The sequence below is a fragment of the Pseudopodoces humilis genome, chromosome 17, assembly GCF_049639895.1.
Source record: "Pseudopodoces humilis isolate 2021_Gansu_Grassland_sample_001 chromosome 17, ASM4963989v1, whole genome shotgun sequence".
Classification (NCBI taxonomy): domain Eukaryota; kingdom Metazoa; phylum Chordata; class Aves; order Passeriformes; family Paridae; genus Pseudopodoces; species Pseudopodoces humilis.
In genome coordinates, this window is record NC_142216.1 from 16,653,347 (window position 1) to 16,681,323 (window position 27,977).

Consider the following 27,977-nt stretch of genomic DNA (forward strand, 5'->3'; position numbering starts at 1 on the left):
GGTTAATTTAGTCCCTTGGCCAGAACAAACAGATGGCTGAGGCTGTCAGACCCCTGCTGACCACAGCCACTGGTGGAAAAGCTGGTTTGACTCTCACCACTCCTCGTGATCTCTCCCCAAGGGAGCTGTCCCATGGCCCTGTCAAGGTGGACAGAAGCACATCCACGGATGGTGACCACATCATGGCTTCACTGCAGAGCAGAGCTGTAGAATGGACAAGTGACACTTCTGTTGTAGTGGGTTTTATGTGAAGTTCAAGTCCAGCCTGCTAAGGGCAGCACAAAGAGTTTTTTCCCTTGACTTCTCCCTGCAGTTAACCCAGAGAATCAGTGCCGTGCTGCTGCACCAAATCTCTGAGAAGGGGCTGGCTGTCCCTGCTCTCCAGTCTGTGCCTGTGTAACCTGGTAGAGGCTGTGCATATGCAGTGGAGAGCCTGATTTATGGTCAGTGGGGCTGACCAGGAGGATTAAATCAAAGCAAGGATGAGCAGAAGTTTTTCAAAAACGCCCAGTTTGATTGTAACTCCCCAGGTTTGGCTGACTGAGGAGAGTCAGCTCTGGGTGGCATTACAGAGTGCCTGACACCGCTGCCTGGTTCTGGTGAAGGGCAGCCCAACCTGAGCCCCCAGTGCCAGTGCCCTTGGCAGGCTGATGTGCAGCCCCTCTGCCCCCAAGCCTTGCTGTGCTCACAGTCTGTTCTGTTCTGTTCTCTCCCCACCTGTCCAAATGTCCCAGATGTTTGCTGCTGAAGAGAATGTGGATTTTCGGATACACGTGGAGAACCAGACGCGGGCGAGGGACGACGTGAGCAGGAAGCAGCTTCGGCTCTACCAGCTCTACAGCAGGACAAGCGGGAAACACATCCAAGTGCTCGGCAGGAGGATCAGTGCCAAAGGAGAAGACGGAGATAAATATGGTAAGAATATTTACTGGGATCCCCCAGACTTCAGGTCAAAGGCTTTAATCCAGGGTGTTGTGCTAAGAATATCTTGGGAGAAAAATAATAAGAGCAATAAAGAGGAAAAAAACTCTTTCCAGGTAAAGAACATGAGATTTGGTTTGCTGGCACTGCCTCCGAGCTGCAGGCAGTTCCCACGGTACTGCCATGCCCCTATTTATTAGTGTATGGTTGGAGAGAAGAATGTCTTTCTGCCCAAGCCATGAGCTCACTGTGTGTTTACTGCAATTCATAAATGACACCTAAATTGGTGGTTGGGGAAGCCCCTTCCCCATGAACTCTTGGGCCTGTGGTTGAGTGAATCCAGTGTTTGAATGAAGCACTCCCATCTTCTCAGGTAGTGGGATGTTTGGTTTGAACTGAAAGTAGACTTGGAGAGCTTTGAGAGTACCTTGGGGCTCAAGCTGAGTCTCTAAGTGTGTGGATCTTGCAGGAAAAACAATGCTTACCCTATGCTAGCAGTGCATCCAACGATTCTTCTTGAGATTTTCACACAAGCAACATGCTGGAAATGCTGCTGGAGGCTGGGCTATGCAAAATACTGTAATTCTGATTCATTTGGAGATGGTTTCTGCTGAGATGCTTTTTCTCTCGTTGGCTGTCGGGAGGGTTTTAGGGCTGTTGAGAGCACTGGTCCTGTTGGTGTTTGGGATGCACATTCCCGTGCTGCTGCAGAGGTGTGTGAGAGTTTGCTGGCTCAGCCAGCACGTGGGATTGTCTGGTGCAGCACTGCTGAGGTGGAGCTGAGCTCCGAGGAGGGCAGCTCAGCGTCTGGGAGCGGTTGTTCCCTCAGGAAGCTCCAGGACAGATGAGGCACATGCTGAGGGCAGCTGCTGCCACTGCCGGTGCGGGTGCAGGAGCAGCATGAGCTGTGCCAAGGGAAGCGACAGCCAGCGAGCACCTGGCAGGTAGGAAGTGACCCCAAGGCATTGTGTGGGGTCAGCCGTTCTCTCAGAAAGAGCCCTGCCCTGAGGTCTCATCAGCCTTGTCCTTTGTCATTCCCAAATTTCCAGATATTACAGAAGTGAAAAGTGCCGCTTGGCTGCTAATTATTGTGTCATTTTATGGCATTCGTGCTCCTGAGCTCTGATATGGAGAAGAGTCTCTGGGCGCTGCCGCCGCCCGGGGACGGCTCCTGCCCGCGGAGTCTGTCAGGTGCCGTGATGGAGTTTTCCTCCCGGTGAAAGAAGGCGGCATTTACAGTGGGTGCAGCAGGGAAACGTTCCCGGGAGCAGCTGACAAGTGCTAATTTATGTGTCAAAGCCCATCTTGTCCCCTTCATACATATGCAATCGTGTCTGAACAACAAACCCGCGTGCGGGAGCGAGCCCGTGGCCGAGAGCGGTGCTGCCATGGCAGAGCCCGAGATTCCTGGACCAGAGCTCCTGCATCCCTGCCTGCCTCCAAATCCTGCCCCTCCATCCCTGCCTGTCTCCAAATCCTGCCCCTCCATCCCTGCCTGTCTCCAAACCCTGCCCCTCCATCCCTGCCTGTCTCCAAATCCTGCCCCTCCATCCCTGCCTGCCTCCAAATCCTGCCCCTCCATCCCTGCCTGTCTCCAAATCCTGCCCCTCCATCCCTGCCTGTCTCCAAACCCTGCCCCTCCATCCCTGCCTGTCTCCAAACCCTGCTCCTCCATCCCTGCCTGTCTCCAAACCCTGCTCCTGCATCCCTGCCTGTCTCCAAACCCTGCCCCTCCATCCCTGTCTGTCTCCAAACCCTGCTCCTCCATCCCTGCCTGTCTCCAAACCCTGCTCCTGCATCCCTGCCTGTCTCCAAACCCTGCCCCTCCATCCCTGCCTGTCTCCAAATTCCTCTCCCGGCTGCCGGGGTGCTCGGTTTTTCTGCCTGCACCCCCAGACCAGCCCGGCCCCGGCCCCGGAGCCTCCTCAGCAAACGCGCCGAGGCTGCGGAGCCTTCTGGCCCCCAGCGCAGTGAAAGGTTATGGAAATCGGCTCCGGTCCTGCTTGGCACGGAGCACTGGGAGCATGATAATCGGGGAGACAGTGAGGTGGGACTCGGCGGGCCGGGATGGGACCACGCAAAGCTCCTGTCTGGGATAACGGAGGGGGGAGAGACGTCGGAGTTACTGGAGTGAGAACCATCTGTGTTACAGCCCAACCTGGACACAAAGGCAATGACACAAGGCTCATTATGTGCCGGGAACCCCTCCCCCTGAGGTATTATTATGGAGTAACCTTTGATCAAGACCAGAGAGAGGCTTAAACCGGGTCTGGGGATCTCAACAGTTGCGAACTTTTGATCCACATCTCCGTCTTGCCGGTCGGGTGTGCGTCTGGAGGAGCACACCTCTCCTCCCGGGCAGCAGATGGCCGAGTGTCCCCTGCCCTTCCCGTGCCGTGTCCTGCCTGCCCCGGGCCGGCCGTGCGGCTCGCTGCCTAAAGGCTGCGCCTTGGGGAAGGCTGCGGGAGGACAAGCACGTCTGAGAAATGCCTGAGCAAAGGCAAGAGACGTGGGGAAAGGTGCCCGTGAGATGGCTCCAGCCGTGAATTCTCTCAACAGCCCGGTGCAGAAGGTGACATCAGGCAAGGGCCACGCCGGTCGGGGTTCGGGTGGGAAGCTCTGTCGGGACGAAGGTCCCTGGTGCTCATCACCACCCCATTAGCACCAGCTCGTTGCAAGGATAGCAGAGCAAATAACGTTTTAGCGCCTCTTTTCCGTCTTCCCTTACACCCACAACAGTGTCCAGATTTTTTATTTTTTTTTTTTCCACATATCCAACTTCCAAATGGGAGGGTTGTCCTGCCTTTGAAGGGAAGTTACGTTTATTGCAAGGTTTATTGACTTCTGTAAAACTTCTCACCTCTTGGCACAGAGAAAACCCAGAAGAGAGGGGAGGTGGCAGATCTCGGGCAGGGAACGGCCGCTTTCCAAGCAGCCACCGCAGGTACAGCAGAATGAGCAGCCAGCCCTGGCTAGGGGAGGGATGCTGCAGCAGGGCTGGGGATCCGGCCAGAGAAATCCCCCTGGACTCTTTTATTCAGGTGTGCAAATACCACGCTCTGCAATGCAGAATTCTGCTGCCGTCATCATTCCGGTGTGTAATTTTTGGTTTATGCATTTTTCGGGGCCAAGACCTGGCCCCGTGTGTCAGATTATTAAATGGCAAATTAAAGCAGTTAATAGAATTAATTGAGTCGATGTAATCCTTCTAATCAGATGGATTTGATCCCTTCTCAGATGAATTAGAATCCATTAACAGATAAGTCAATTATTGGACTAAATTAAATCTAATAATAATGCCTGCTGCTTACAGCAATACTAATTAATCTAAATACACTTACCTATCTCCCAAGGTTTTTTTTTTTTTAAAAGGCTTAATTGATGTTCCTAAAGTGCTCTGAGATCTTTAGATAACAGATGATCTATGTGAGCAAAATATTATCTCTTAACAGACTATAAACTAATTAAAAGACTGATCTATTTGCAAATTGCATTTTTACTTTAATCTCTTCAACCTATTCAGAAGGAATTTGCACTGGCCCAGAAAAACAATATTCCTATTATAATCTTATTATTACTTTACGGGTTCCTAAGTGGTCCTTTCATTCAGAAAATGAAAGGGTGAAGGAGAAAAAACAACCATTAAAGTGCTGACAAAAAAAAAAAAGAAAGAAAAAAAAAAAAAGAAGAAAAGAAAAGGACCTGGAACCTTTATTTTCTACCTCCGATAAATGGTACAGATAGGGAAGAGAGGGATCAGTGACCTGAAACCTTAGATCCTTTCATTTATTTTCATTTCACAAAAGGCAGAAGACATTCTATCCTGTTTGCTCACGATCTGTGTATCCGGCGCAGTTGGGCAGACAGAGCTCTCTTGGTTGGGTGAAGGCATTTTTGCCTCATTTGTATTTCACAGCCGTGGGGGTTTTGGTTTAATTTGTCCCCAGCTCGTGCTGTCCTGCGGGGCACGGAGCAGTGATAGGCACGAGTGCCGAGCTGGGAGAGCGCTCTGCGGAGCCGGGCTGGGTAGCGGAGGGGCCGCAGCACCCGGCGCGTTCCGGGCTCTGTTCTGTCCACGGGCCCGCTCCAGAGAGCTTCCACAGCCCCTCGGGAGCTCAGAAACCTGGGGATGATAAACCTGCCACTGCTCAGAAACCTGGGGATGATAAACCTGCCACTGCTCAGAAACCTGGGGATGATAAACCTGCCACTGCTCAGCCCTCTGGTCCGCAGCGCGGAGCCTTTGGCCGGGGAGGGCACAGGGGGGACAGCAGCACCCCGGTACCGGGCAGGAGCAGCCCCGAGAGGCTCCCCCGGGTCCAGAACCCCGGCGGGAGGGGAGGGGAGGGGAGGGGAGGGGAGGGAGGGGGTGGGGAGGGGAGGGGAGGGGAGGGGGGGGGAGGGGAGGGGAGGGGAGGGGAGGGGGGGGGGGGAGAGGGGGGGGGAGGGGAGGGGAGGGGAGGGGAGGGGAAGGGAGGGGAAGGGAAGGTGCGGGAAGGGAAGGTGCGGGAAGGGAAGGGAAGGTGCGGGAAGGGAAGGTGCGGGAAGGTGCGGGAAGGTGCGGGAAGGGAAGGTGCGGGAAGGGAAGGTGCGGGAAGGTGCGGGAAGGTGCGGGAAGGTGCGGGAAGGTGCGGGAAGGGAAGGGAAGGGAAGGGAAGGGAAGGGAAGGGAAGGGAAGGGAAGGGAAGGGAAGGGAAGGGAAGGGAAGGGAAGGGAAGGGAAGGGAAGGGAAGGGAAGGGAAGGGAAGGGAAGGGAAGGGATTGCAGCTGTCTAGACATCAGCCACGCTCCATCCTGCCAGATTTCATTTGTGGTAGAAGTGGGCTCTGTTCCATGAGGAGGTGTAATACATGTGGAAAATACTATTATAGCTAAATTGCCTCCTTTAATTGACTCTGATTTTTGCAGGATTCCTTCCTGGGTTTTGGTAATCCGGTGCTCTCCAGAATTAATGGCTGACATAGCACTTCTTGGGGCTTGGCAGCCTGACAGCTAATTTAGAACTCCCTAAACTCATTTCACTAATGACTCCCATTTGTTCTATCTGAAAGCCTGGAAACAAATGCAAAATACCAGTGCCATTGTCCCATCTTTAGCAAGTCATTCTTTCCCCTCAGTATTTCTGGCACCTTAACACAAGCTGCCTTGGGAAATCTGATTAACCCTTCCCCTTCCTGGAATAGTTTAAATCAATTTTGATCCATCCCCTGGGAAGAGCAGGAGAAAAAAAGCAAAACTCATTGTGGCTGGAAGGCTCAGAGTTTATCTGCAAGAAAGATAAGAGATGTAGTCCAAACAGCAGTTTGGATTTGTGAAAGATCGCTGTATTTCCACAATTTTTCCACGTGTTTTTCTAAGCTGCTGTTCTTGCCAGGAACAGGTGCGTGCAAGGGTTTGTCTGTCGGTGTAGCTCAACGCCAAATCCTTCATGAGCTGGGATCTGTTTTGTAATTTATTGTGCTGACCCATCAGGATGGCTGTTTCCCATTTACCCAACATATCGCTGCCTCCAGTCTCTTCCCATTACAGTTCTGACATCACGACAAGACAAATAAATTTTTTAAAAGACCTTTTATCTCCTAAACCATTTATTTTCACTTACTTAGCCCGGGGGCAGAGCTGACCTCAGCGCAGGGGATGATCATTCACCATGGCAGCTGTACAGTCATATGGGTCCTGAGCTGGAGCAGCCTTTGCCCCGCAGCTGCTGTGCTGTGGCTCTGGGCTCTTCCCTGCTTGCCAGCAATCTCCGAGAGCTGCCTTAGGTTTTGTTCCTTAGAGCATCTCCCCTTTTCCTCTGCAGCAGGGCTGTGGGGAAGCTGTTCCTTGAGCACAGATGAGGGAATGAGCTGAAGCTTTAGGCAGCTCCAGGCTTTGCTGGCCATGTGTGAGGCAGAGCTGGGGCTGAGGATGGAGCTGGGGATGGAGCTGGGGATGGAGCTGGGATGGAGTTGGGGCTGAGGATGGGGATGGGGCTGAGGATGGAGCTGGGGATGGAGCTGGGATGGAGCTAAGGCTGAGGATGGAACTGGGGATGGAACTGGGGATGGAGCTGGGATGGAGCTGGGGCTGAGGATGGAGCTGGGATGGAGCTGGGATGGAGCTGGGGCTGGGGATGGAGCTGGGATGGAGCTGGGGCTGGGGATGGAGCTGAGATGGAGCTGGGGCTGAGGATGGAGCTGGGATGGAGCTGGGGCTGAGGATGGCGATGGGGATGGAGCTGGGATGGAGCTGGGGATGGAGCTGGGATGGAGCTGGGGCTGAGGATAGAGTTTAGGCTGGGGCTCAGGCAGGAACTGGGCCTCCCAGCTTGCTCTGGGCACCAAGGGCTCTTGGCTGCCCTCACCTTCCTGGTGGCTCTGAAATGTTCCATTTAAAACACTCTGTAAGTGTCTTATACAAACCATCTGTACGTTGAAGACATTTTCAGTTTTTATTCTGCCATATCCTGTGCCTGTGCCAGGGTAGGGAAAAGCCTTGCTTAGGCAGGATGAGAAGTTTAAGAAAAATCCAAGCCTTTCCAATTCATGACAAACCTATTTTGAACAATGAATTTGTTGCCAGTTTCCTTTACTTTTGATTTTAATAGCTGCTCTCCTGAGCTACTGCTGCAACCAGCATCAGACCTGAAGCTCAGTCTCTCTGCAGCAGTCCTTGTTTTGTACCTGCACTAACAGCAAAACCTTTCGTTTATTTTCCCTCTGACACCACACTGATTTTGGATTTCCCTACTCCTGGATCTTGAGATAGCTTAAAGAACCTTGGCTTTCATGGGGAAAAAAGAGACTTTCCTTTTAACTCTGTGTCCAAACTTCAAGTCTCCAAGCACTGGGTTTGGAAAGCATAGGCCTGTCTGTCAGCAAATATTAGGGACCCAGATATAACGAGGAGAGGTAATTTAGAGATCTGCTGATACTTTGTCATTTTTAATTTCTCTGTGGAGTGGAAAGTGATCTACAAAGTGAAAAATCTTTATTTTCATGCAAGTCATAAAAGGGTTTTTGTTAACAGTTTGTGTGTGTGTATATAATTCTGCACTGTGATTTAAGTGTTCCCATTAGAAATGCAGAATAGGAAATAGGATCCCATCTGTGAGCAATTTAGGAGGAAGTGAGACAATGGAGTCGATTGCTGCTTCAGTTTAGATAATCAATACAAATATTATTAGTATAGTGATTTATCTTCTTAGACACTTTATGAAAATGTGAATGCCAGCCCCTGAAGAGAGGTCAATATGATGTTATCTGCTCCTGCCTTGCTGTTTGTGGTGCTTTCCCATGAAGGTCAAGCAGCTGCTTTGTTAAACGTTCTTCCCTGACTCTGGTGAAATAACACAGAAACAAACTTAGGGCTTTCCTTTCTCCTCCATGGCTCTGCATCAGTATAGTGATCGCTTCTGTCTGAAATCTGTACTGGGGGGACACTGGGAGGTGATCTTTAGGTTCCCTTCCAACCCAAACCATTCTGTGATGAAGTTCTGGAAGAAGTTTGCATAATTTTAAATATATTTCTAGGCCAGGAGTGATTCTATGCACAAATGCTGACAGCTCCTTTAGGTTTATTGCAGTTGTTTTATGTTGGTGTCTGTTACCAAACCTTGTTTTGTGCTCTCTGAGGTTTTCCCATGTTTAAGCACTTGGCCAGTCAGTGATTAATTCAAGTTGGTTCTTGGGGTGCAATTAAAAGTACCCTACAAATAGGCTAGTCTGCATTTCCAAAAGGGTTTTTAATTGCTTTTACTTTGGAGAGGAAGGAAGGAAAACATTGTCAACAACTGCTCTTGTACATTTTGCTGTGGGTAAACATTCCCATACATGATGCCAAGTGGCCAAAGCAATTTCTTCCTTCACAAGAAACATTTGGAAGAAATGAGAAACGTCAATAACCCTATTAAGAGCTGCCTAACTAAAGACAGGATGGGAAATACAAAACCTGATGCGAAGATGACACTTCTCCTTGAAGGTGCCATGGAGCCTCACTCAGCTGTTGTTTGAGATTCCTAAGGTCAGATTCCTGGAGACTCCCGGGAGTGTTGGCATTGGCCACCCCACTCACCTGGAGCATCTCCTGCTCCACTTGGCTGAGCTGGGCTGGTGGGACACTGGGGCTGGACCCTCCAGACACTGGACACAGAAGGAACTTTGTTCCTCAGGTATAATGAGGTGACATGAATGTCACCATCTCGGTGTCCTCACGTGTCCCCCCCTCAGCCCAGAACGGCCTCACCTCACGGTGTGCCAGCAGGATGAAAGCTCTGCAGGTGGAGAGATGCTGAGGAGGCTGTGCTAATGGAGACAACACGGGTGGCCTGGTTAGAAGTAATTATTTGGTGCTTTGAGATGCTGTGAGACCGCTCTTGTTTTCAGGTTGGGGTTTCCTCAAGAAAGATGTTAAATTTATAAAAAAAATACAATTTCAGTTGCTCGCATTTCGCCTCAGCTCTTTGAAAAACCAGATAGTCGGGAATTTCCGCAGCTGCAAGGTGGAGCACAGCAAACACGAACAACGCCAGTAGCGCTGCGAGAACAGGGCCCAGGCCCTACAGAACTGCACCAAGCCCCGGGCTCGGCAGAAAGGTGAAAAATAGCAAAGTTGCGAAGAGGAGAAACTGCTGGTGCATGACGCTTGGAAAGCTGGAAGGATCCGAAAAGGGAGCTGAAAATACCCCGCAAAAATGACTACCTGTGGCTTGAACGAAATAGTGTCCGATCAGCACTCAGAAACCGCTGGATCCAGGCCGTTCTAATACTGGCATTTTCCAGACTCCTTGCCAGTCAGATGCAGAGGAGAAACGTGTGGAGTGTCTGCGGTCCCAGTGCTCGCAAGAAGTGGAAGGCGAGCTGGATGCAAAGGCAGTGAGAAGTCCCAGTAAAAAAGAAAAAACACCTACTGTTTCTTCCAGTGGGGCTATTGGGGTTCAAGGGAGATGGGCACATGGCTGCACTCTGTGAACATCCCTTTTAATGAGCTGTGCCAGCAACAAATAGTGCCCACTTTGGTCCCTGAAGAACTTCCAGTATGTTCTGCATGCCCATAATAGACAGTTCATGCTTTTATGGTGACGTAGGAGCTGAGACCTTCTCAATATACCCTGAGCTTCGTGTCCCTGACTTGTAGCTGCCTTGGAGATGTGCCTGTCCTTTGCTGATGCTGCCTGGAGTGGTGGAGCTTGGAGCATGACTGGGTTGTGCTCAGATTTTTTTTCTGGCCTTGTCTCTGTGAGCTGAAATGTGTGCCAAGGCCTTCTCCTCTTCTGCATTCACAGCTGCCAAAAAAAGGTGCCTTTCTTCCCAAAGCTGCAGGAACAAACCCCAGCCATGCGCCGTGACTCTGCCTCTCTCAGCTGTGAGGAGCTCTGGGTGTTCCACGGCAGCTGTGATGGCTGGAGGGGCTGGGCCAGGTAGCACTCTGGAGAGGAGCCCTTGTTCTCCTCTCTGCCCAGGTGCTCTGGCCTTGTCCTAACACTGGGCTGGTGGGACAGAGGAGTGCACGCCGCTCCCAAGCGGCTCGCTGCTGCTCTGAGCCTTTGACACACCGTGGGTGACATGCTTGGGGTCCTGGCTTCAAGCTGTGGGCTTTGGTTTACACCCGATGTTCTCAAGTGCTTTTGGGAGGACAGCAGGAGAGGAAATGGCTGTTGGAATGTGGGAGGGAAGCTGTAGCATCAGGGGATGTCGCCCACAGCCTCCGAAGGCTGTGAGGACCTTAGAGTAGAGAAGCAGCAGGGAAGGGCCAGGAATGGGTGGTATGTAAGCACCAGATAAACCTAAAAAATATTGTCCAGGTGTACCCAGTGCTTGGCCGGGAACAGCTGCAAGCCCTACAGTTTGCAGGGGTGAGTGCTGGAGCAGACTGGGGAATGCTTTGGGCTCCCAGTTTCAAATTCCACATTGGGTTGAGTTAGAAGGTGAACACCACAGCTGCCAAAAGCTGGTCTTGCATGTTGGGATCAGTGATGGAGGCCCAGGTTCCAGTGCTGAAGGAACGTGCCTAAGGGTAATTTCAGCATAAACCCCCAATAAGGTTTCTGCTGGTTGCATGGAGGGATCACAGGGCTGGATCCCTGTTAGAGCCAAGGCTTGATTATCCTTTTTCCTACGCTCCTGAAACTCCACCGACTTCAACAGAGCCATTCCTGGAGCTCCTGTGTGAGACTGAAAGGAGATTAAGTGCCCAGCAGTGCTTCCCATTCCTCCTGTGTCTTGCACCTTTGTTCAGACCTTGCATTTCAAACCATTTTAGCCGGTGGGAGGCAAATCAAAGCTGTTAGGTTTGAGCCGGTGACAATGGCCTGGTGCTGTGTGGTGTGCCCAGCCCCTTGCCTTTGTGCAACGTTTGTGAATCTCGCCTTTATTTCATTTGCTTCTGCATCTGCATTTGTAACCGTTTTTTCCAAGTGAAGTTTCTGACTGGTGACTCATTAGGGGTAAATAGGCAAAAGGATATTGACTTTACAGCTACTAATTTGGGGGTGCTAACAAGCACATGTAAGAGCTTTATAGTCACCGGGTAAATTGTCCCACCTGAGGGGGGCTGGAGGAGGGGAGATAAAAAACATTACAAAGAAACAGCACTTTTGTTTCTGGCTCTCAGCCTTGCCTGTTCCTGCGGCTGCTGGAGCTGGGGTGGACTTTTGATGGTCACCATTGCTGGAGACAGTTCTGAGCCTCCCCAGGATGTCCCAGCACCACCAGACCCGTGTGGGCACAGGGTGAAGGTTCTCATGGTGCGATGCTGAATGTGCTCGCTCAGAAATGAAGTTCCAGCAGTGGGGGAACACAGCCTCCTTCCTGTGATGGGAGTCAGGGTGTGCTGTGCTTGGAAGAGCAGCTGGAGACAAAGTGTGGCTCGAACGTGGAGGTTGTGCCAGCAGTGTGGGAGGGTGCCTGCTGGCAAACCTGACTGCCTGTGCCTGCCAGGGCACCGGAGCCTCACAGGCATGGCCGGGGGCAGCTCACTCTGCTGGGGCCAGTGCTCAGTCCTGCTGACAGCACCCAGTGTCTGTCCCTCTCCAGCCACGCTGGTGACACAGGAATGCCACCCTCAGGTGTGCTCAGATCAGGATGGCATTGGCTCGGAGCGTGAGCTGTTGCAGGGTGGGTGGAGCACAGATGGCAGTGATGGTCTCTAGCCCTGGTGGTCCTGCCCAAAGCAGAGGGTTGAGCTGGGTCACCTCTTTGAGAGTCTTCTCAGCCTGAATTACTGCTTTGGAGAGTGTCTTCCAACACTGATTGTCACAACACAACTGGCAGGTAAAGCCATTGGTGATCCCTTGCTCTGAAGGCAGTGATTTTCCTTTGGATGCATTCAGTGGGACCTCGGGAAGTGACTTTTGTGGTTTGTTTCCATTTGTGAATTTTGTATTGAGATTTTAAAGAATCTGTATTGCTTAAAAAATTGGAGATTGGCAAAGCTTTTCATTGTCCCCCTTTGGTCCTTCTGCCCTTTTGCTCAGCTTGGGGTGACCCACTTGTGTGGGAGGATGATGCCATCTGCACAAGGGTGTGTGAGGCAGAGTTTATCTCGGAAGGTGTGTGCTGGGGAGGGGAGAGACACGCTGGGCACCAGGGTGAGAACCAGCTGTTGCCTCTGCTTCTCTCTGGACACAAGTCTGGTGTGCTGTGTGCTCAGAACAGAAGGAAGCCCTCACCACTGGCTGTATCCCATGTCAGGCTCTCACTCTCGGGCTGTGACTTCAGCCTCGCCTCTTCTCCTCCATTCCTGACCTGGCTGCAGCCAATATCTGTCTCTCAGCAGGAGGAATCTGAGGAAATGCAGCAAACTTCAGCTCCTGGGGCTAAATTGTTGTGCTCTCTAACAGCAAACTGTGTTGAACTAATTGACAACCAGCTTTAAACGTACCCCAGTCAAGCAAACGCATTGATTTATTTTTTCCTCTTGCCGAGCACTAAGCAGCTTCCAGCTTGGTTTCCTCCCCAAGAAGTGGATAACTCATCTATTGTGTAGTAAAACTGATGGGCAGTGTTGACTTCTATACAATCCTTTCAGTATGCTTAGGGAGGAAGGAGTTCTTATGCTTCTATGAATGTTTGACCACTTAAAAAAAAGCAAAACAAAAAAAAAGCCCAACCCAAAACCACACACAACAACAAAAGATGATCCATTTTCTCTGGACGTCTTTGAAAGAAGCTTAGTTTAGAGACAGACTGGAGAGAATGGCTATTGATTTTGTTTGACCTCCAAAGAGACTGCGGTCAGTAAATTTTCCCTGTTGGAAGTGGTTCAGGGCTCTGAATTTCCGTGTCAGCGTTTGTATCCTGAGGTGCACTGAAGCTTTTGCTGCTTCTTCAATAAATATCAAGCTGTAGGGAAAGGTGATGCTGGAGTAAATTTATTTCCTTCTGGATCTGCCCTTCCTTTCTTTTTATTTCCTATGTAGCTTGGTCGTGTTGCTGATGAAGCTTTTACAATCTTTCTCATTGAATGCTGTGCAGGTTTGTGGGTTAAGCTGAGACTACAGGCATAGTTTTGTAATCCCTCTTTTGCTTTTTCCAGGGATGACCCAGGTCCTTTGCCAACCTCTTGCCTGCACTAGCAAGAAGCAAGATGCCTTCCTGTGTAGAGTAATAAATGCTCTAAAAACTGCCATCCTCTCTTCTACCCTGATTATTCTCAACCTTTGCAGAGGAAAGCCTTCCTGATTTTTGCTTAGTCTCCTGAAGAGAAACAGATTATTCTGTCTGGGGACTCGGTTGTACTGGAAATGCTCTCCTTGGTACAGGTCTGTGTAGTTTTTTAGATGTAGTTTTATAAAGTGGCTCATGACAACTGATGTGCCTTTCTCTGGCAGCCAGCTAACCAAGGATGGCTTCCAGGGATGGCAATACCTGTGGGATAGGGCAGTTGTCGGGTCTAAAGGAGCTTCTTGGAGCTCCCTGTGAGATGAGCGGTGCCAGTCCCATCTCTCCATGCCGAGGTGCCAGCTGTGTTATCTCCTCCTCGTTTAACGAAGTGCCTCATGTGGTGTGGTTTTGGGGAGTGTGCTTCTGCATGGGCACAAGTTCAGCACAGCCAGCACATCAAAGGGCAGCCTGAGAAAGCTGCCACAGCCTAACCAGGTCACAGGAGAGCTGCTGATGTTGGGTACCAGGTGCTGAGCTCCCCTGCCGGCTTTGCCAGCGTGAGCTTCATTTCTAACCCGCACAGAGCCTCTTGGAATCCCCTCTTTAGAGGCAGCTTGTCTCCCTGCCTCTGCCAGTCTGTGCTGCTGCTGCTGCCCCGGGGGTGTGAGCCCTGCAGCCTGTGTGGGCTGCTGCCAGCTGCACACACCAGTTTCCAACTCCGACACTCAGTTCCCAGAGAGCGATGGCCCCGTGCGTCCCTAAAAACGGGGAATGGCTGAGGGTCAGTTTGCACAGTCTGTGCCAAGCCGGGCTGAGGCTGCAGCCCTGCATGTGAAACTCTGCCGAGTCCCCAGAGCAGGACTTTGAGGGATCACCAAACCTTTCACTGCTGCCTTTAGCCCAAACGCCCCCCTCCCCACATCTGAATATTCAGTTCCATTAACCCCTTGCAAATGGCTCAGCGGTCACCTCCGGGAGTGGTGAGAACAGAGAGCTGGAGCTGTTAAGCCCCTGCACAAACACGGAGGCAAGGAGCTGATGGGAAGAGCTTGTGGGAGGGGGTGGATTTTCAAGTGGTGTCCTCCTGTTTGCACTGCACCACTGGGTAGGACAGGGCAGTGCAGAGCGGCTGCCATGGGACAGTGTAGGAATATTTATCACTAAATTAATATCATATTATAATTATTACTGATAATAACATTTACAAATAAATACAATCATTATTATCAAGTTAATATGATATTCATCAATGCAGTGCTTGCTTTGGGAGAGAGTAATCCTGAGTCCGTGGTCTGAGCACAGACTGGGCTGTTAGGCATTGCCCACCTCAAGGTCATCATGAGGCTTTGTTAATTAGTAAGCAGGAAGTTTTGCCAGAGCCCTGAGCAGCAGGTGATGGGCCAGCTGAGCATGTTGCTGGAAGGACAGGTAGTCACAAGGAAAGCAGCAATGCTCTGTGGTGCCCTGTTCAGTGGCTTCCAGTGGGGGGTCAGCAGGACATTGGGTGATGGATCAGAAGTATGACAATTTCTTGCTAATGATCTACATCATAAATGAAGAACATGTAGAAAAGCAAAGGTGTCCTTGTGTCTTAAATGCCTGTAGTCTGCTTCTCAGAGCTGGGTACCAGTATCCCTTTGATTCTCAAAGGTAATTGCGCCTCTTAATTAGCTGGAGAAAACAATTCCTGTAGCCTGAGATCTTGCTATATAAATTATAATTAACCCCTTGGCACTGAAAGCTGAGATTTCCTGCCCGGAGCACAAATGCAAAACGCATTAGCAGCACTTGATGTGGGGCCCAGGGGTCAGGCTGCCACCCCAAAATCCAGCTACGCTTCCCAGGGCAGCGGGAAAATGGCAAGGAAGCCACAGGAACGCAAGGGGAAGCTCTAAATGCACCATCTGAGGGGGTTTGGCCTGCTTTCTTTTCAGAGCTGCTGATGTCCCAACACGACAGACAGCAGAGCAAAGAACAAACCCGGCCCTGGGGAAGAGCTGGGAGCGAGGAGCGGGTTTGTGAGGCGACATGGCCGGGTGCCCCGCCGTGAGAGCGGCGCTGGCGCTGCTGCCCCACACACCTCCAGCCCGAGCTTTGTCTGGTGCCAGACACACTTGGCTGTGCCTGTTGTGTGCAGGGCTGGGCCACCCACTGCTGTCATTCACCAGCAGCCTGCTTTTTGTCTCCTTTTCATCGGCCCGCTGGGGGATGAGCGGTAACTCCTGGCGCCGGAGGTGACCTGTGGTGAAGCGCCAGGTTGGGCAGCTGGCGCTGGGAGATGACAGCATGGCTGGGGCTGGGGGCTGCCCCGGGCTGTTCTGCACCTGTGACACCTCCCTGCCCGCTCCCCTCAGCCACGCTGTGCCCTCAGAGGAGGGCCAGGCCCTCTGAGCTCTTGGAAAGCCACACCACAGGCACACAACACTTCAGTTTGGAAGGGATCCTAAAGGTCACGGAGTTCCCCACCAGGAGCTTGCACTGAAGCTCCTTAGTCCGTGTTAGCTGGTTCCTTTGCTCCTTTGGGGTCCTGGATGGAGAAGTGGCTCCCTTCTGGCACAGGTCAGGCTTTTTGCTGGGCTGTAAAGCCCTTGGAGAAGGTGTTGTTGGCCAGGGGCTGTCTCTTGTCCCACCACTGTGGTGTGTCCTTGTGGTGTGACCTCTGTGCTGGCTGGGAGTGTCTCAGCAGTGCTTGCTGGGCTCAGGTGGTGGCAGCCAGCATGGGGGGACCTGGTCACCTCAGCAGAGTTCAAAGGTGGCTTCATCCTTCCATGCCAAAGGTGGGGGCAGCCATCCAGGCTTGGCACACAGACGTGGCCTGCAGGTCTGCGTAGGGCTGGGCAATTCCCTGGCACTCCAAGGCTGAAGGGAGATAAAAGGAGGCAGAAGGTGTCCTGGAGGGGAGGAGGAATGTGCTCACTGGCAGGGGGTGGTGAGTGTGGGAAGGAGGGTTTGGGTTTGTCCTCTGTCTGTCTGTCTGTCTGCCGGTCCTTGGGTGAATTCTGTGTTGGCTGCAGAGCTGATCACAGAGCCCTCCAAGCCAAGCAAGCTCTGCCAGTCCCAGTTTGGATGGGTGTGGGCTGTGGAGCAGAGATGTCCCCTGCCCGTGGCACCCGCCACCTCCAGGAACCTTTTGCCATGTGGGTTCTTGGGGCCACCCCTTCAGGGTGGGGAGAGGAGGGCAGGATGGTCCATCCCAGTGAGGACAGAAAGAGTGGAGAGAATTTTGGATGGAAACGTGGGGCTCAGTCTGAGCTTTAAAGGCAGCCTGGGTCTTTAGATAAACTGATATAAAGAGCAAATAATATAATACAGATTTTCTGCTGTCAATGCTGCTTCTTTAAACTCAGAATGCCCCCCACCCCCCAAAAAGCTATTGGAGATATTACTTCTTTTCTTTGCTGCTCTTCATAATGCCACAGATGAGGACTGGCTTAGTTCTGTACTTGGTGTTTTTTTTATATTAAGATTTAACATGGGATCTGCTTTTCTTAATCCAAACACTTATGGTTTGAATGCAGAATTATATTTGAGATTTTTAAAGTACCTTTATTAAAACGTAAAACTAATTTTACAGTTCTGACAGGTCTTATTTAAATACCCAGTGCCAGATGCCTTTTGTCCCAAATGACTTCAGGGAAGAAAAAAAAAAAAAGACTTTTAAAACTTCTCATGCAATTAAAATGCAGTAAAAGGGAAGTATATAGTCTTACAGATGCTGAGGACTAGGGGTAACAGTTTAAGAGAAGTCCCGTGATGAATGCTTCCAAAAATAAATATGTGAAAGCAAAGGTGCTAAAGGGAGAGTTAATGTGATACCTGAGTTTGGGTGGTTATTGTGTTATTTCTGTTGCTTCTGCCCTGAGAGCAGTTGTAAGAACTGTGCTGTGTCTGATGGGAGAAACCTCTCCAAAGGGGCTGGTGCAGAGGATTTTCTCCAAGGCACTCTTCAGGGTGCAGCTGGATCCAGATGTCCCCAGGGGCTGTAGATAAGTCCTCCCCCACGTCTTTTAACCCTTACCCCAAAATAGTCACACTCTATTATATCCTCTGACCCAAGAGTGATGATTTTCTGTACTTCATTGAATAACAAGTTATTTTCATCTGGCAAAAGGGAGCTCCAGCAGCACAAGCACTAAGAAGTCAGGTATCTTTGACCCTCTGTGTTGTGACCATGTCTAAGAGCAAATCCTGCTTAAAACATTAAAATAGAGAGGAATTTTCCCCATGTGCCAGAACATTTTCTTCTGGTAGGTTGTGCTGCTGCCTCTGCTCCTTTGGGTTCCAGAGCCACGAGAATCCCACTGAAAACACCAGAGCATCCTGCAACTTTATTTTCAGCATATTTTTCACTTGCTGGAAGAAGGGAATGTTACAATGAGTCCCTTTGAGAAAATGCACAAACACACTGATATTCTGATCCATTAAATTAATTATCCTTATTTCAGTTTTTACTGGTGCAGAATAAGAGCCCTGCTTGGTAGAACTTAACATCTTTGTGTATCAGGCACGTTTGACAATCTTAATTCAACCAACCCTGCAGCTGCTTGACACATTCGTCCCAGTTAGCCCTGTTTTGGAGCACTCACAACCACAGCAGAGGAGCCTGGACGTGCTGACTTCTGGAGTGTGTGGAACCATCTCGGCGTTGTGATGTGGGAGAGATTTATGTTTTTGGGACTCCTTGGAAAGGGGAGATGGTGGTGCTGACATCACTCCTACTTCCTCCCTTGGGATGAGCAGCCAGCCAGCAGCTGCCCGAGGGAGGTGGGCAGTGCTGCAGGGTCCCTGTGCCCTGCCCTGAGCTCCTGGGCACAAGCAGAGCAGCTCTGCAGAGGCACAAGAGCACACAGGGTTCCCAGCTGGCCATTCTCTCCTGACTTACTCGTGTGTACATCAGTGTTTTTATTGGGTCCAGCTGAGACTGGGAACTAGAGAGTCAAAATAACTTCATTGGGGTTTGTTCTTGCAGTAATTCTAACCCTCTGTGAGGACGAGAAAGGTTCACACTCTTTCCAGACCAGGGAGACTCCAGCGCTTTGGACGTGTTTCAGCGAGGAGCTCAGGGCCAGCTTCTGAGGTCGTTGTCTGTTGGGCTTGACTGTGTCAATAGGAGTTTATTCAAATGAGAATGATCAAAGACATCAGGGTTTGGCCCTTTATTTTTCATTTTAGGTGCTTTTTCAAGCATAACAGATCTTCTGAACTTTTTTGAGGCTCATCCTTCAGTAATCCCAGACTCAGAGCCTGGCAGCTTGTCAAGCAGTTTTCCTGCCTCTGTAGAAATGCTGTCCACTTGAGCTGTGCTTGGAGGCAGCAGGACACCCTGGTGAGATAGAGGAATTTCTGTGCTAACATTCTGAACGTTTCTCTTTCCAGGCTTATTTCTTAGCCATGGCAAGTGTGCAGGTGGCAAAGTTCAGGGCACAATTTGTTCACAGCCATCCCCTCCAGGCGTTTCTGAAGCACAGAAGCTGCCCTCCTCTGCTTCTACTGAACCTGCTCTAGATAAGCTTATTCACCAGCCCTGCAGCAACTGCCAAAATATTTTTAGTGTCTCTTATGGTGAATTATGTATAAAACATCTGCAAGAGGTCAAGTCTGATTTCCCACTGCTTAATCCTGTTTTCTTAGATGTACCAAAGGGTGCAAATGGCTTCACGTTAGAATGACAATATTTTACATGAATTTTTCACACTGCTAAGGGATGACCAGCCTCTGGGTAGTGCCAGCTTGGGCCAGAAATATGGAACTTGGAGGGTGTTTTCTCTGTGTGTTTCTTAGTTTGGTTTGTTTTCCACAGAATTACAGATTCAGGGATTTACTAAAGTTTTATTTAAGTTGGATAAAAATCTCTTAGACCTTGGTATTTATTCTGGTCTGATTCTGGTCTTGTATCTGCTGAACTCTCAAACAATTTTCATATGTGTAGGCTAATAAAGGACCTCAAATTAGCACATTTTCATTTAAGCTTCTCCCAAGATGTGGTGACTAGAGTGAGTTTGTCGGGACTATGTTTGGAAGCTTTGTCATCCTATAGAATCGCAGAATCATTAGGTTGGAAGAGACCTTCAAGATCAAGTCCAACCCAGCCTTAACACCTTGATAGAGCCTGGGTGGTTTGGGGAAGAGGACTTTCATGTTTTAGAACCTTCTTTTTACCTTGATAGTGCCATTCTGGCATAAACAACACATCTTTACAGGGTAGGGAGGCAGAATCTGCTCGAGGTGGTCCCTGAGATGCTTGGGGAACACCAGCTCAGCATTGTCCCCTGGGCGTTTTGTTAGCCACCACTGAAGGGGAAGGGAAATTCTGGGTAGGGAAATTTTTTGGGTGGGCATCCCTACAGGTAAGAACTCTGTAATGGTCCAGGCCAGGCTGGCCAGGGCTTAGAGCAATGTGGTCCAGTGGAAGGTGTCCCTGCCCAGGGGGGTGGGACTGGCAGAGCTTGAAAATCTCTTCCAACCCAACCATTCTGTGATTTCATGGTTCTAGGGATGGTGTGTCAGGCTTGACTAGGGAGTGATATTAAATGGTGAAGAGTGATATTAATTAGTGTGAGAGTGATATTAAATGATGTGAGAGGGATATTAAATAGTGGAGGCTGACATTAAATAGTGGGGAGGGATATTAAAGAGCATGCAGTGATACTTTCTGTCCTGGCCACCGCGGGCTGGGCACGCTGTGGGTGAACTGCAGCACAGCGTGTCCAGCCTGCACAGCTGCCCACCCGGGCTGCCACCGGCACCGGCACGGACACTCCTGCATGTCTTGGTGCTGCGTGCTGCAGACAAGGCCAGGAGCGCCAAGGGACAGCTCAGAATGCTGGATGTGGGACAGGAGCCTCCCTGGGGCCAGGCGGTGCTTTGGGAGCTCCCCGAGCATCGCCAGGAGCCCGCAGCTCCCGTCGGCTGCCGCGGAGCGGGGAGCCCGGAGGGGAGAGCCCGGAGGGGAGAGCTCGGAGGGGAGAGCCCGGAGCGGGGAGCCCGGAGGGGAGAGCCCGGAGGGGAGAGCTCGGAGGGGAGAGCCCGGAGGGGAGAGCCCGGAGGGGAGAGCTCGGAGGGGAGAGCTCGGAGGGGAGAGCTCGGAGGGGAGAGCCCGGAGGGGAGAGCTCGGAGGGGAGAGCCCGGAGCGGGGAGCCCGGAGGGGAGAGCCCGGAGGGGAGAGCCCGGAGCGGGGAGCCCGGAGGGGAGAGCCCGGAGGGGAGAGCCCGGAGGGGAGAGCCCGGAGCGGGGAGCCCGGAGGGGAGAGCCCGGAGCGGGGAGCCCGGAGGGGAGAGCTCGGAGGGGAGAGCCCGGAGGGGAGAGCCCGGAGGGGAGAGCTCGGAGGGGAGAGCCTGGAGCGGGGAGCCCGGAGCGGGGAGCCCGGAGGGGAGAGCCCGGAGGGGAGAGCCCGGAGCGGGGAGCCCGGAGGGAACGCGGGCTCGGTGCCGGGATCTCGCAGTTCCCCATCCCCTGGGGCAGGTGGGCAGCGAGCCCAAAGCCTGTCCCAGGCTGTGCTCCCACCCTGCGGGCGCTGCCACGGACGGGACCCCGAAGCCACTCGAGGGACTTCCGATGTGTGCCAAGTCCTTTGTGTGCGAGTATTTACAGGATCAGGTTGCTGTAGTGGAAGTGCCTTTGAGGGCTTTGCTGCATTATAGATTTTTCTTCTGATGTCTCCCATGCAAATATTTAACCTGTCTGGTTCCTGAGAGCTAGCGAGGCTGTTCTGCGGGTGGCAGGTTGAGTCTGCAGCCTGTCCTTTGTTCACAGAGCCCTTGCTCCTGCTTCCCTTCCCACCCCGTGATGGGGACTTGGCACTTGGTCTATGTGTTGTTGCCCCGAGAACTTTACACCCCCAAAAGTCTTTGTCCCCAGGTGCAACAGGTAGAGTGCTGGCTGAGTGAAAGCTACAGCACTTAAATCCTTATTTAGAGTAAGAGCATCTTTCAAACCCCGGCTCAGGACTGGGAGCTGCTCCCTGAGCAGCCTCTGTGCTGACACCCAGCACTTCCCTGGTTCGTGCAACGCGTTGGCTTCAATCAGAAAATATCTGGTGCCTGAGCCTTGGAGCTGCTCTTAGTCTTCCTCCCCAGGAACATCCCATTTAATAATTTGACGTGCATATGCTGGGCTCAGGACAGACAGGATGAGCTCAGGGCAGTGGGGTCAGAGCTCTGCCCTCCCAAGCACAAGCCTCACTGGTTGGGGTGGTTGCTCCTAATTTGAACCTGAATATTTGAGAAGGGAGTTGGCTTCTGTGGATTATAACCATTAAATACCATTCAGTTTGTGGGACTATGCAAGTGTGCAGACAAAACTTAGGGATGCAGCCTTGACTCCCTCACTGGGCCACAGCCAGCAGGCTTCATTAGATCCTCCAGACTTTACCTAATTTTGGTGTTATTCCCTCATCATTACATCATGGCTGTGGAGACAGAGTCATGCTCTCTGCTGTTGTGGTTGCAGAAGGGATTCATGTGGTTTTGGTAGGGGTAGGCAGGGTTTGAACAGGTTTCAAGTATTTAAGCACTGCTGTCCGTGCTGGGAGTCTGGGGAGAAGATTCAGTCCCAGCAGAGATTGAATTTTACTCTCCCATCAGACACGATCTGTGCTCTGCGAACGATGGGAATGTCCTGGTTCACAGCAGCAGGGTGACAAACTGGGAGAGCTGCCCTCCATCCCAGGGGCTGTGCTCCCAGCCTCAGTGTGCCACTGCATCCTCTTCATTCACTGGAAATGGTTACAACTCTGACAGTGCTTCCCTGACTGTTTCAGAAAAAGAAGTGCAACCTAAGCAACAAAATCTTGGTCCCCTCTGAGATCCTCGTCCCCAGGAAATCTGTTGTATCTGGCTGACTGCAAGGTGCCTGTGGACAGTGTAAGCAGCTGTGTTCCTTCTCCCTGTGGCTCCCTTTGCAGGGGTTTCACCTGCAAAAAAACCCAAACCAGTGGATAGACTTGAAGTATCCAGTCCTTCTGCACCCTTCTTGTGTTTTCCCCTTTATCTCTTTATCTGGACCTGAGGATTTTGTGATTGGAATTTGAAAACCTTACACTTCTCAGGTAACCTCTTTCTCCTCTCTTTCCCTGTGCCTTTCTGGCTCCTGTCCTCCCTCTCCCAGGAAATAGCTGAAAGATAATTTGGCATATTTTCTGCCACCTTCACATATCTCCCTGACTTCATGTTTTCTTAGCTGGTAGATAGCTTTTCAACACATATATATATATGTAATCCTTTTCACCTAGACTTGTGAGGAATTCCAGTCTCTTCCAATGGGAGTTTTCAGGAAGGTTTAGGTTAAATGGGCCAATAAGGCAAAACATGTAGCAGGAGATCTCACCCTCTAAAGACATCGTTTCTCTTTTGCTTTTTTTTTTTATTCCTCAGGAAAATATATCAGAATATCTAGCTCTCAAAGAATTCAAACAATAACGCCTGATCTGAAGATTGAAGTGCAGGGCCTTTGAAAATAAAGATTGTAATCTCTGTGTGGTGTGTCCAGGGACAGATGGGGCTGGAAGTCAGGTGTGCTGAGCATCAGAGTGCTGTGGGGATGCTGCTCTGGCATGGTGGCACACCTTGAGCTCTCCTGCACATTCTCTTGGATTTTCCTTGGCTCTTCCATTGTGCTGTGGCATATTTATCACAGGGCAGCAATCCAAGAACAGTTCAAATTAATGTAAAATATGTTGGTGGTGGCTGAGCTTTTCTCCTGCTGTGTGTGAGTGGAGTGGGAGACACGAGCAACCCCTTGTGCTGGGTCAGCCTCCACCCCCCAGGAACTCTGGTTGCAACCTTCAGGGCTGGGATTCATCCCAGAGGATTTTAGATGTGTTGTTTAAGGTGCCTGAGAGAACTTAGGGAGATGCTTGTTGCACAAAGAAGTTGCAGGGGTGCTGCAGTCTGGACGCCTGCTGGGCCATAACCCTGCACCGGTCTCCTGGGGAGAAAAGGGGGGCCAGGGCTCCCTAGAAATAAGACAATGCTTCCAACATCTTAAGACTCAGATTTTGCACAAGTGGGAAACTCTGTGAGGCCCTGGTGTGCCCTAGGGCAGCTCAGGTCACAGCAGGGATCAGACATCCTCTGCTGCACCTCCTGCTCCTTCCCCGGGGGTTTGGGCTGTCCCTCGGGGCCCTGGCATGGATGCTGCTGTGTTTGCCAGCACAAATGTCCCACTGGATGCTTGCTTATCCTCTGCTGCTCAGGCTGTGCACTGGCACTTGCCTGGGAGGGATCTCAGCGCTGCTGTAACCTCTGCAGCCCGCAGGAAAGGTGACTTCCATCTAGTTCTAAATTATGACATTATTTTATTAGATCTTTAAACTTTAGTTAAATTTTTTATTCTAAAAGGGGGAGAAAGGTATCGTATTTTAATTAGTAGCGGTGCCAAAGGAGTCCTAGATTAATTATTTGAAATCACTCCATCCAGATGGTTTTCATTTTCACAGCAGGGAACCGGCATCTTTTTAAGGTGATATTTTTCAAATTAAAATCAGCTTGGATATTACTCATACTGGCTGCAGAGCGAGGGGGTGGGGAACACGAGCCAGTGTGCCCCGTGTTTGTCCATCTGAGCACGGGACCTGCATCGGAGGGGTGGGAGCTGCTGGGACCACAGCTCTCGTGGTGAGGGTTTTGTCAGTGTCAGCTCCTCCTTTGGCTGGCCAGAGTCGGTATGTGATGTTCATAGCATGTGATGTTCAGAGTCGCTCTCAGCAGCTTTTCCCTCTCAGGCTGGAGCAGGCAGGGAGTGCCTCACAGCTCGAGGGAGCTGTCCTGTTCTCACCTGGCCCCTGTGCTGGGTGCCCGTGCCCAGCTGCTTTGGCCACTGCACATCTGTGGGCAGCTCCTTGGCGCTCTGGGTGTTGGCCACGGCTCCCGGAGCAGGCTTTGCTGGCTCTGCTCGTGTGCTGGCTGCTGCTCTCCCTCTCTGAGGCTGAGCTCAATCCTCTGCTCCTGAGAGGAGAAGCCCTTTCAGAGTCACCTCTTTAAAGGCAGACGGTGTCACCTTTGCTGTTCCCTTGTGTGTCAGGGCTGCACTGCACCTGAGCAGCTCCCTGAGCTTCCCGGAGCCGTGGGCTGGGCTCCAGCCATGCTGCTCAGCCTGCCCTGGAGGAGCTGTCCTTGCCTTGTGCCATCACCCCCTCCTGGCTGGCCCACCTTGATATCCTCACTTTGAGGGGTTATTTCTGGCTGGGGCCCTTCCTCACAGGAGTGGGCACAGGTTTGACACTGCCCTGGCAGGTGAGGGGACTAAGTGGGCAGCACCCAGTTGTTGCTTCAGGCTGCTCCCATCATAGGTATCTAAACCCATGAGGAATTTCTGGAAAACTTCCATAAATATCCCTATCTCTGCATGATTGCAAGTAATATCCTGCTGTAATACAGGCATTATCCCACTTGCTGTCAGAAAGAAGTTATAATTTAAATATCCCCAGTGATAACAGGTTTAACAAATATATCTAAATAAATGTAAGCAGTTAGTAACTGGAAACCCCTGAACTTACAGATGTGATTGAGCTGCGAGGGGAAAATTGTTTAGGGCCCTTGTGAGTTAAAGGTTTGTGATATTTGCACTGCTGCAGAAGCCAAAAGCTGACTTTACAAGTGGGAAAAATATTAATGTGTTTAAATGAAACAAACTCCTATTTCTATCCCCATGGTAAATCCTTACAATGAACATATTTGCTCTTAGAGGGCTTTAAAGTTTGAAATATGAATGCCAAAAAGAATGTGACTTTTTTCAGCGCAGATCAAACATTCTCCAGAGTTTGGCAAAAGCTGTATTTCTACGGTGGGGCTCAGAACTCACAGGCATGAGTATTTCCAGAGCAGGAGCGTGGAGCTGCACTTGCTGACACTCACACATTCTTGCATTGTGTTTCAACCATGTCTCCTCTCTCCTCCTCCATGTTGGAGATGGATCTGCACCAAAATGTCCAGTCTGCCTGTTCCTGCCTCTCCGGGGAAATTCCTGGAATCCGAATCTTGAGCATGACTGGAATTTGTGTTTAGCTAGAGATGGAATAAAAGGCTGCATTTGGATCTGTCTGGGTTTTGAGATGATGACGATGATGGCACGCCACTCGTCTGGGTGGCAGCTGGGCCCCTTGGGCAGGTACAGCTGTGTTAGAGCAGGGCTTTGTGGAGATGCAGCAGCAATCCATCCTCCCCCCTGGCTCCTGCTGCAAACCAGCTCTGGCATCAATACCCTGCAAAACAGAGATTGGCCACGTTTCTCCCAGCTAGAGCCTGAGACCTGGACCTGGACTGCCAGAAAGAAACCTGTGACCTCCTGGGAGCACAACCAGGCACGCAGGACATGTGCAGGGTGGGTGTGCATCAGACAGAGCAGGCAATTTCTCCCTGTGAGCTGTTGTGGCGACCTTTGGGAGATCCCTGCCAGGTTTTGCACTGGAGTGTGTGGCTGAAGATCTTCTGTTCAGTGTTTGAGGGCTGCTGGCTGTGAGGAAAGGGTTTTCTTTCTCATCATGCTAATCTTTCATCTTCATGAGAATAAAATCCACATTCTTACCCTCCAAGAACCCTCCTGCAGCGTGAAGGAGAGTGCTGGCACTGGAACGGGCTGCCCAGAGCATTGGTGGCATCACCACCCCCAGAGGTGTTTAAAAGCCACATGGATGTCACGTAGGGTGCCACATCTGGTGGCCACGACTGGGGGAACAGTCAGATTTGATGATCTCAGAGGTTTTCTCCAACGTAAACAATTCCTGGTTCTCTGAACAGTGAGCTAGCATTGCTGGTGAGGTGGTGGGGCAGGTGTGACAGAGCCCACAGGTGTGTTGGTTATCCATGTATCCATGTTTCCATGTAAAGCAGCTCTAAACTCGGGCTATCTGTGTGGGGATGAGTGGAGAGCTGTCAGACCTGCACCTGCACCGAGCCATGAGCTGCCTGGTCCCGGGGCTGGCCCTGCAGGGCGTGCTGTGGTGCAGAGGAACAGTGCCCTGGTGAGCTCTGCACCCTGCAGCTTCCTGGGACCACACTGGTAAATGCTTTCTTTTCTTCTTCCTTTCCAAGCCCAGCTTCTAGTGGAAACAGACACTTTTGGCAGTCAAGTCCGGATCAAAGGGAAGGAGACAGATTTCTACCTTTGCATGAACAGGAAAGGCAAGCTAGTGGGGAAGGTAAGTGTTTCCTATTAATTCATTTGTAACCTGAGTGTTACCTTGAGCAGCCTCCTCCAGGCTGTAATGATGTGTTTGAGCCTCATCTGTCAGCCTCAAATGAGAAGCAGGACGGGGGATGTGGGGTTTGCAGGGCAGCTCTTGCTGTCCCAGGTGCTCTCCTGAGGCTCCATCGAGCCCCCCAGCCTGTGAAACGAGCCCTGCAACCCCACGGGGCTCTCCAGGGCTGCTGCAGGTGTGCACGGGGTCGTGCCTCACGTGGGATGTCACCTCAGCATCCCAGTGCCATGGCCACAGCACCTTCCCCACCTGATCTTCCTTTGGGGGGACATCCAAATATGAATTTCCCCCAGAACTCCTTTTGGGAGAAATTCAGAGTGGAAGGGCAAGCAGAGCACTGTGCTGGAGCAGAAAGCTCCTTCCTGCCAGCCAGGAGCCAGGGACTGGTGTGGCACAGCCAGGGCTGGAATCAGAAATTTGGGGGATGCCCCCCCAATGGAAGCATGTAGCAAATTACAGCGTGTTCAGTCCTTCAGCCCAGCTTGTGTGCTGAAGTAGTATTTTTTGTGTATTAGCTGGTTTTGTAACTCACACAGTCCTTCTTTATTGTTGGAAAAGCTGGAGGCTTGCTAACCAGGCAGAGGCTTGTGCAAAGCTGAAGTGCCACCAAAAAATAAATGTGAAATAGAATATTCCAGCTTTCAAACCTCTGCTGCCCTCACTTAGCACTGCCAGGAGTTCAAACCTAGTATCTCTGTGGCTGTGAAAAAGGCAAGCTGAGTTTTGTTTTGAGTCAAGGCAGTGAAAGCCATGCTCCCAAACAGAAACCAAATGCCTCTGATGAAAAATTATTTACTATTGTGGTGGCAGGAGTGACACCTATGGGACACTGCCTTCCCAGGAGGATCCCTCCCTCTTCCACCTGTGCTTCCTTGGGGAGCAGATGCTCTGTGGAGGCTAAGCCCAGGTTATTTGCTGCCAGCCAGGGCCCTGAGCCTGACCTGCTTTGGAGCTGCCTGACAAGGCAGGAGGCGTCCAGGGCACTGCTTAAAGTCAGGGAGAAATGGAAATCAGCACTCTGGGAAGGCTGGGGCAAAGCATCCAATTCTCTCTGCTTCCTGCACTTGTGTTACCACCCTGCGTGAGACCCCATTGGTCTCATTGGAAATTACTGGAATTATTGGAATTATTACTGGACCCCATTGGGAATTATTTCAACTGGATTTAAACCGTGCTGGATGCTTTTGAAGGTTGCATTGGACACAAACCTGTCTTAGATATTTCTGTGCCTTAATTTTCCGTCCTTTAAATGCAATCATAGCATTTTCCCCTGAAGT

General features: G+C 51.2%; 1 protein-coding gene across 1 annotated transcript in view; it reads left to right on the forward strand.

The window, feature by feature from the left end:
• The window catches only part of FGF18 (fibroblast growth factor 18), a 65,674-nt gene that overhangs the window by 22,935 nt on the left and 14,762 nt on the right, over positions 1 to 27,977 (forward strand). Inside the window, exons 3-4 of the mRNA XM_088063578.1 lie at positions 735 to 915; positions 26,534 to 26,640. Coding sequence (XP_087919704.1) covers positions 735 to 915; positions 26,534 to 26,640 — 288 coding nt within the window. The remainder of the gene's footprint in view (positions 1 to 734; positions 916 to 26,533; positions 26,641 to 27,977) is intronic.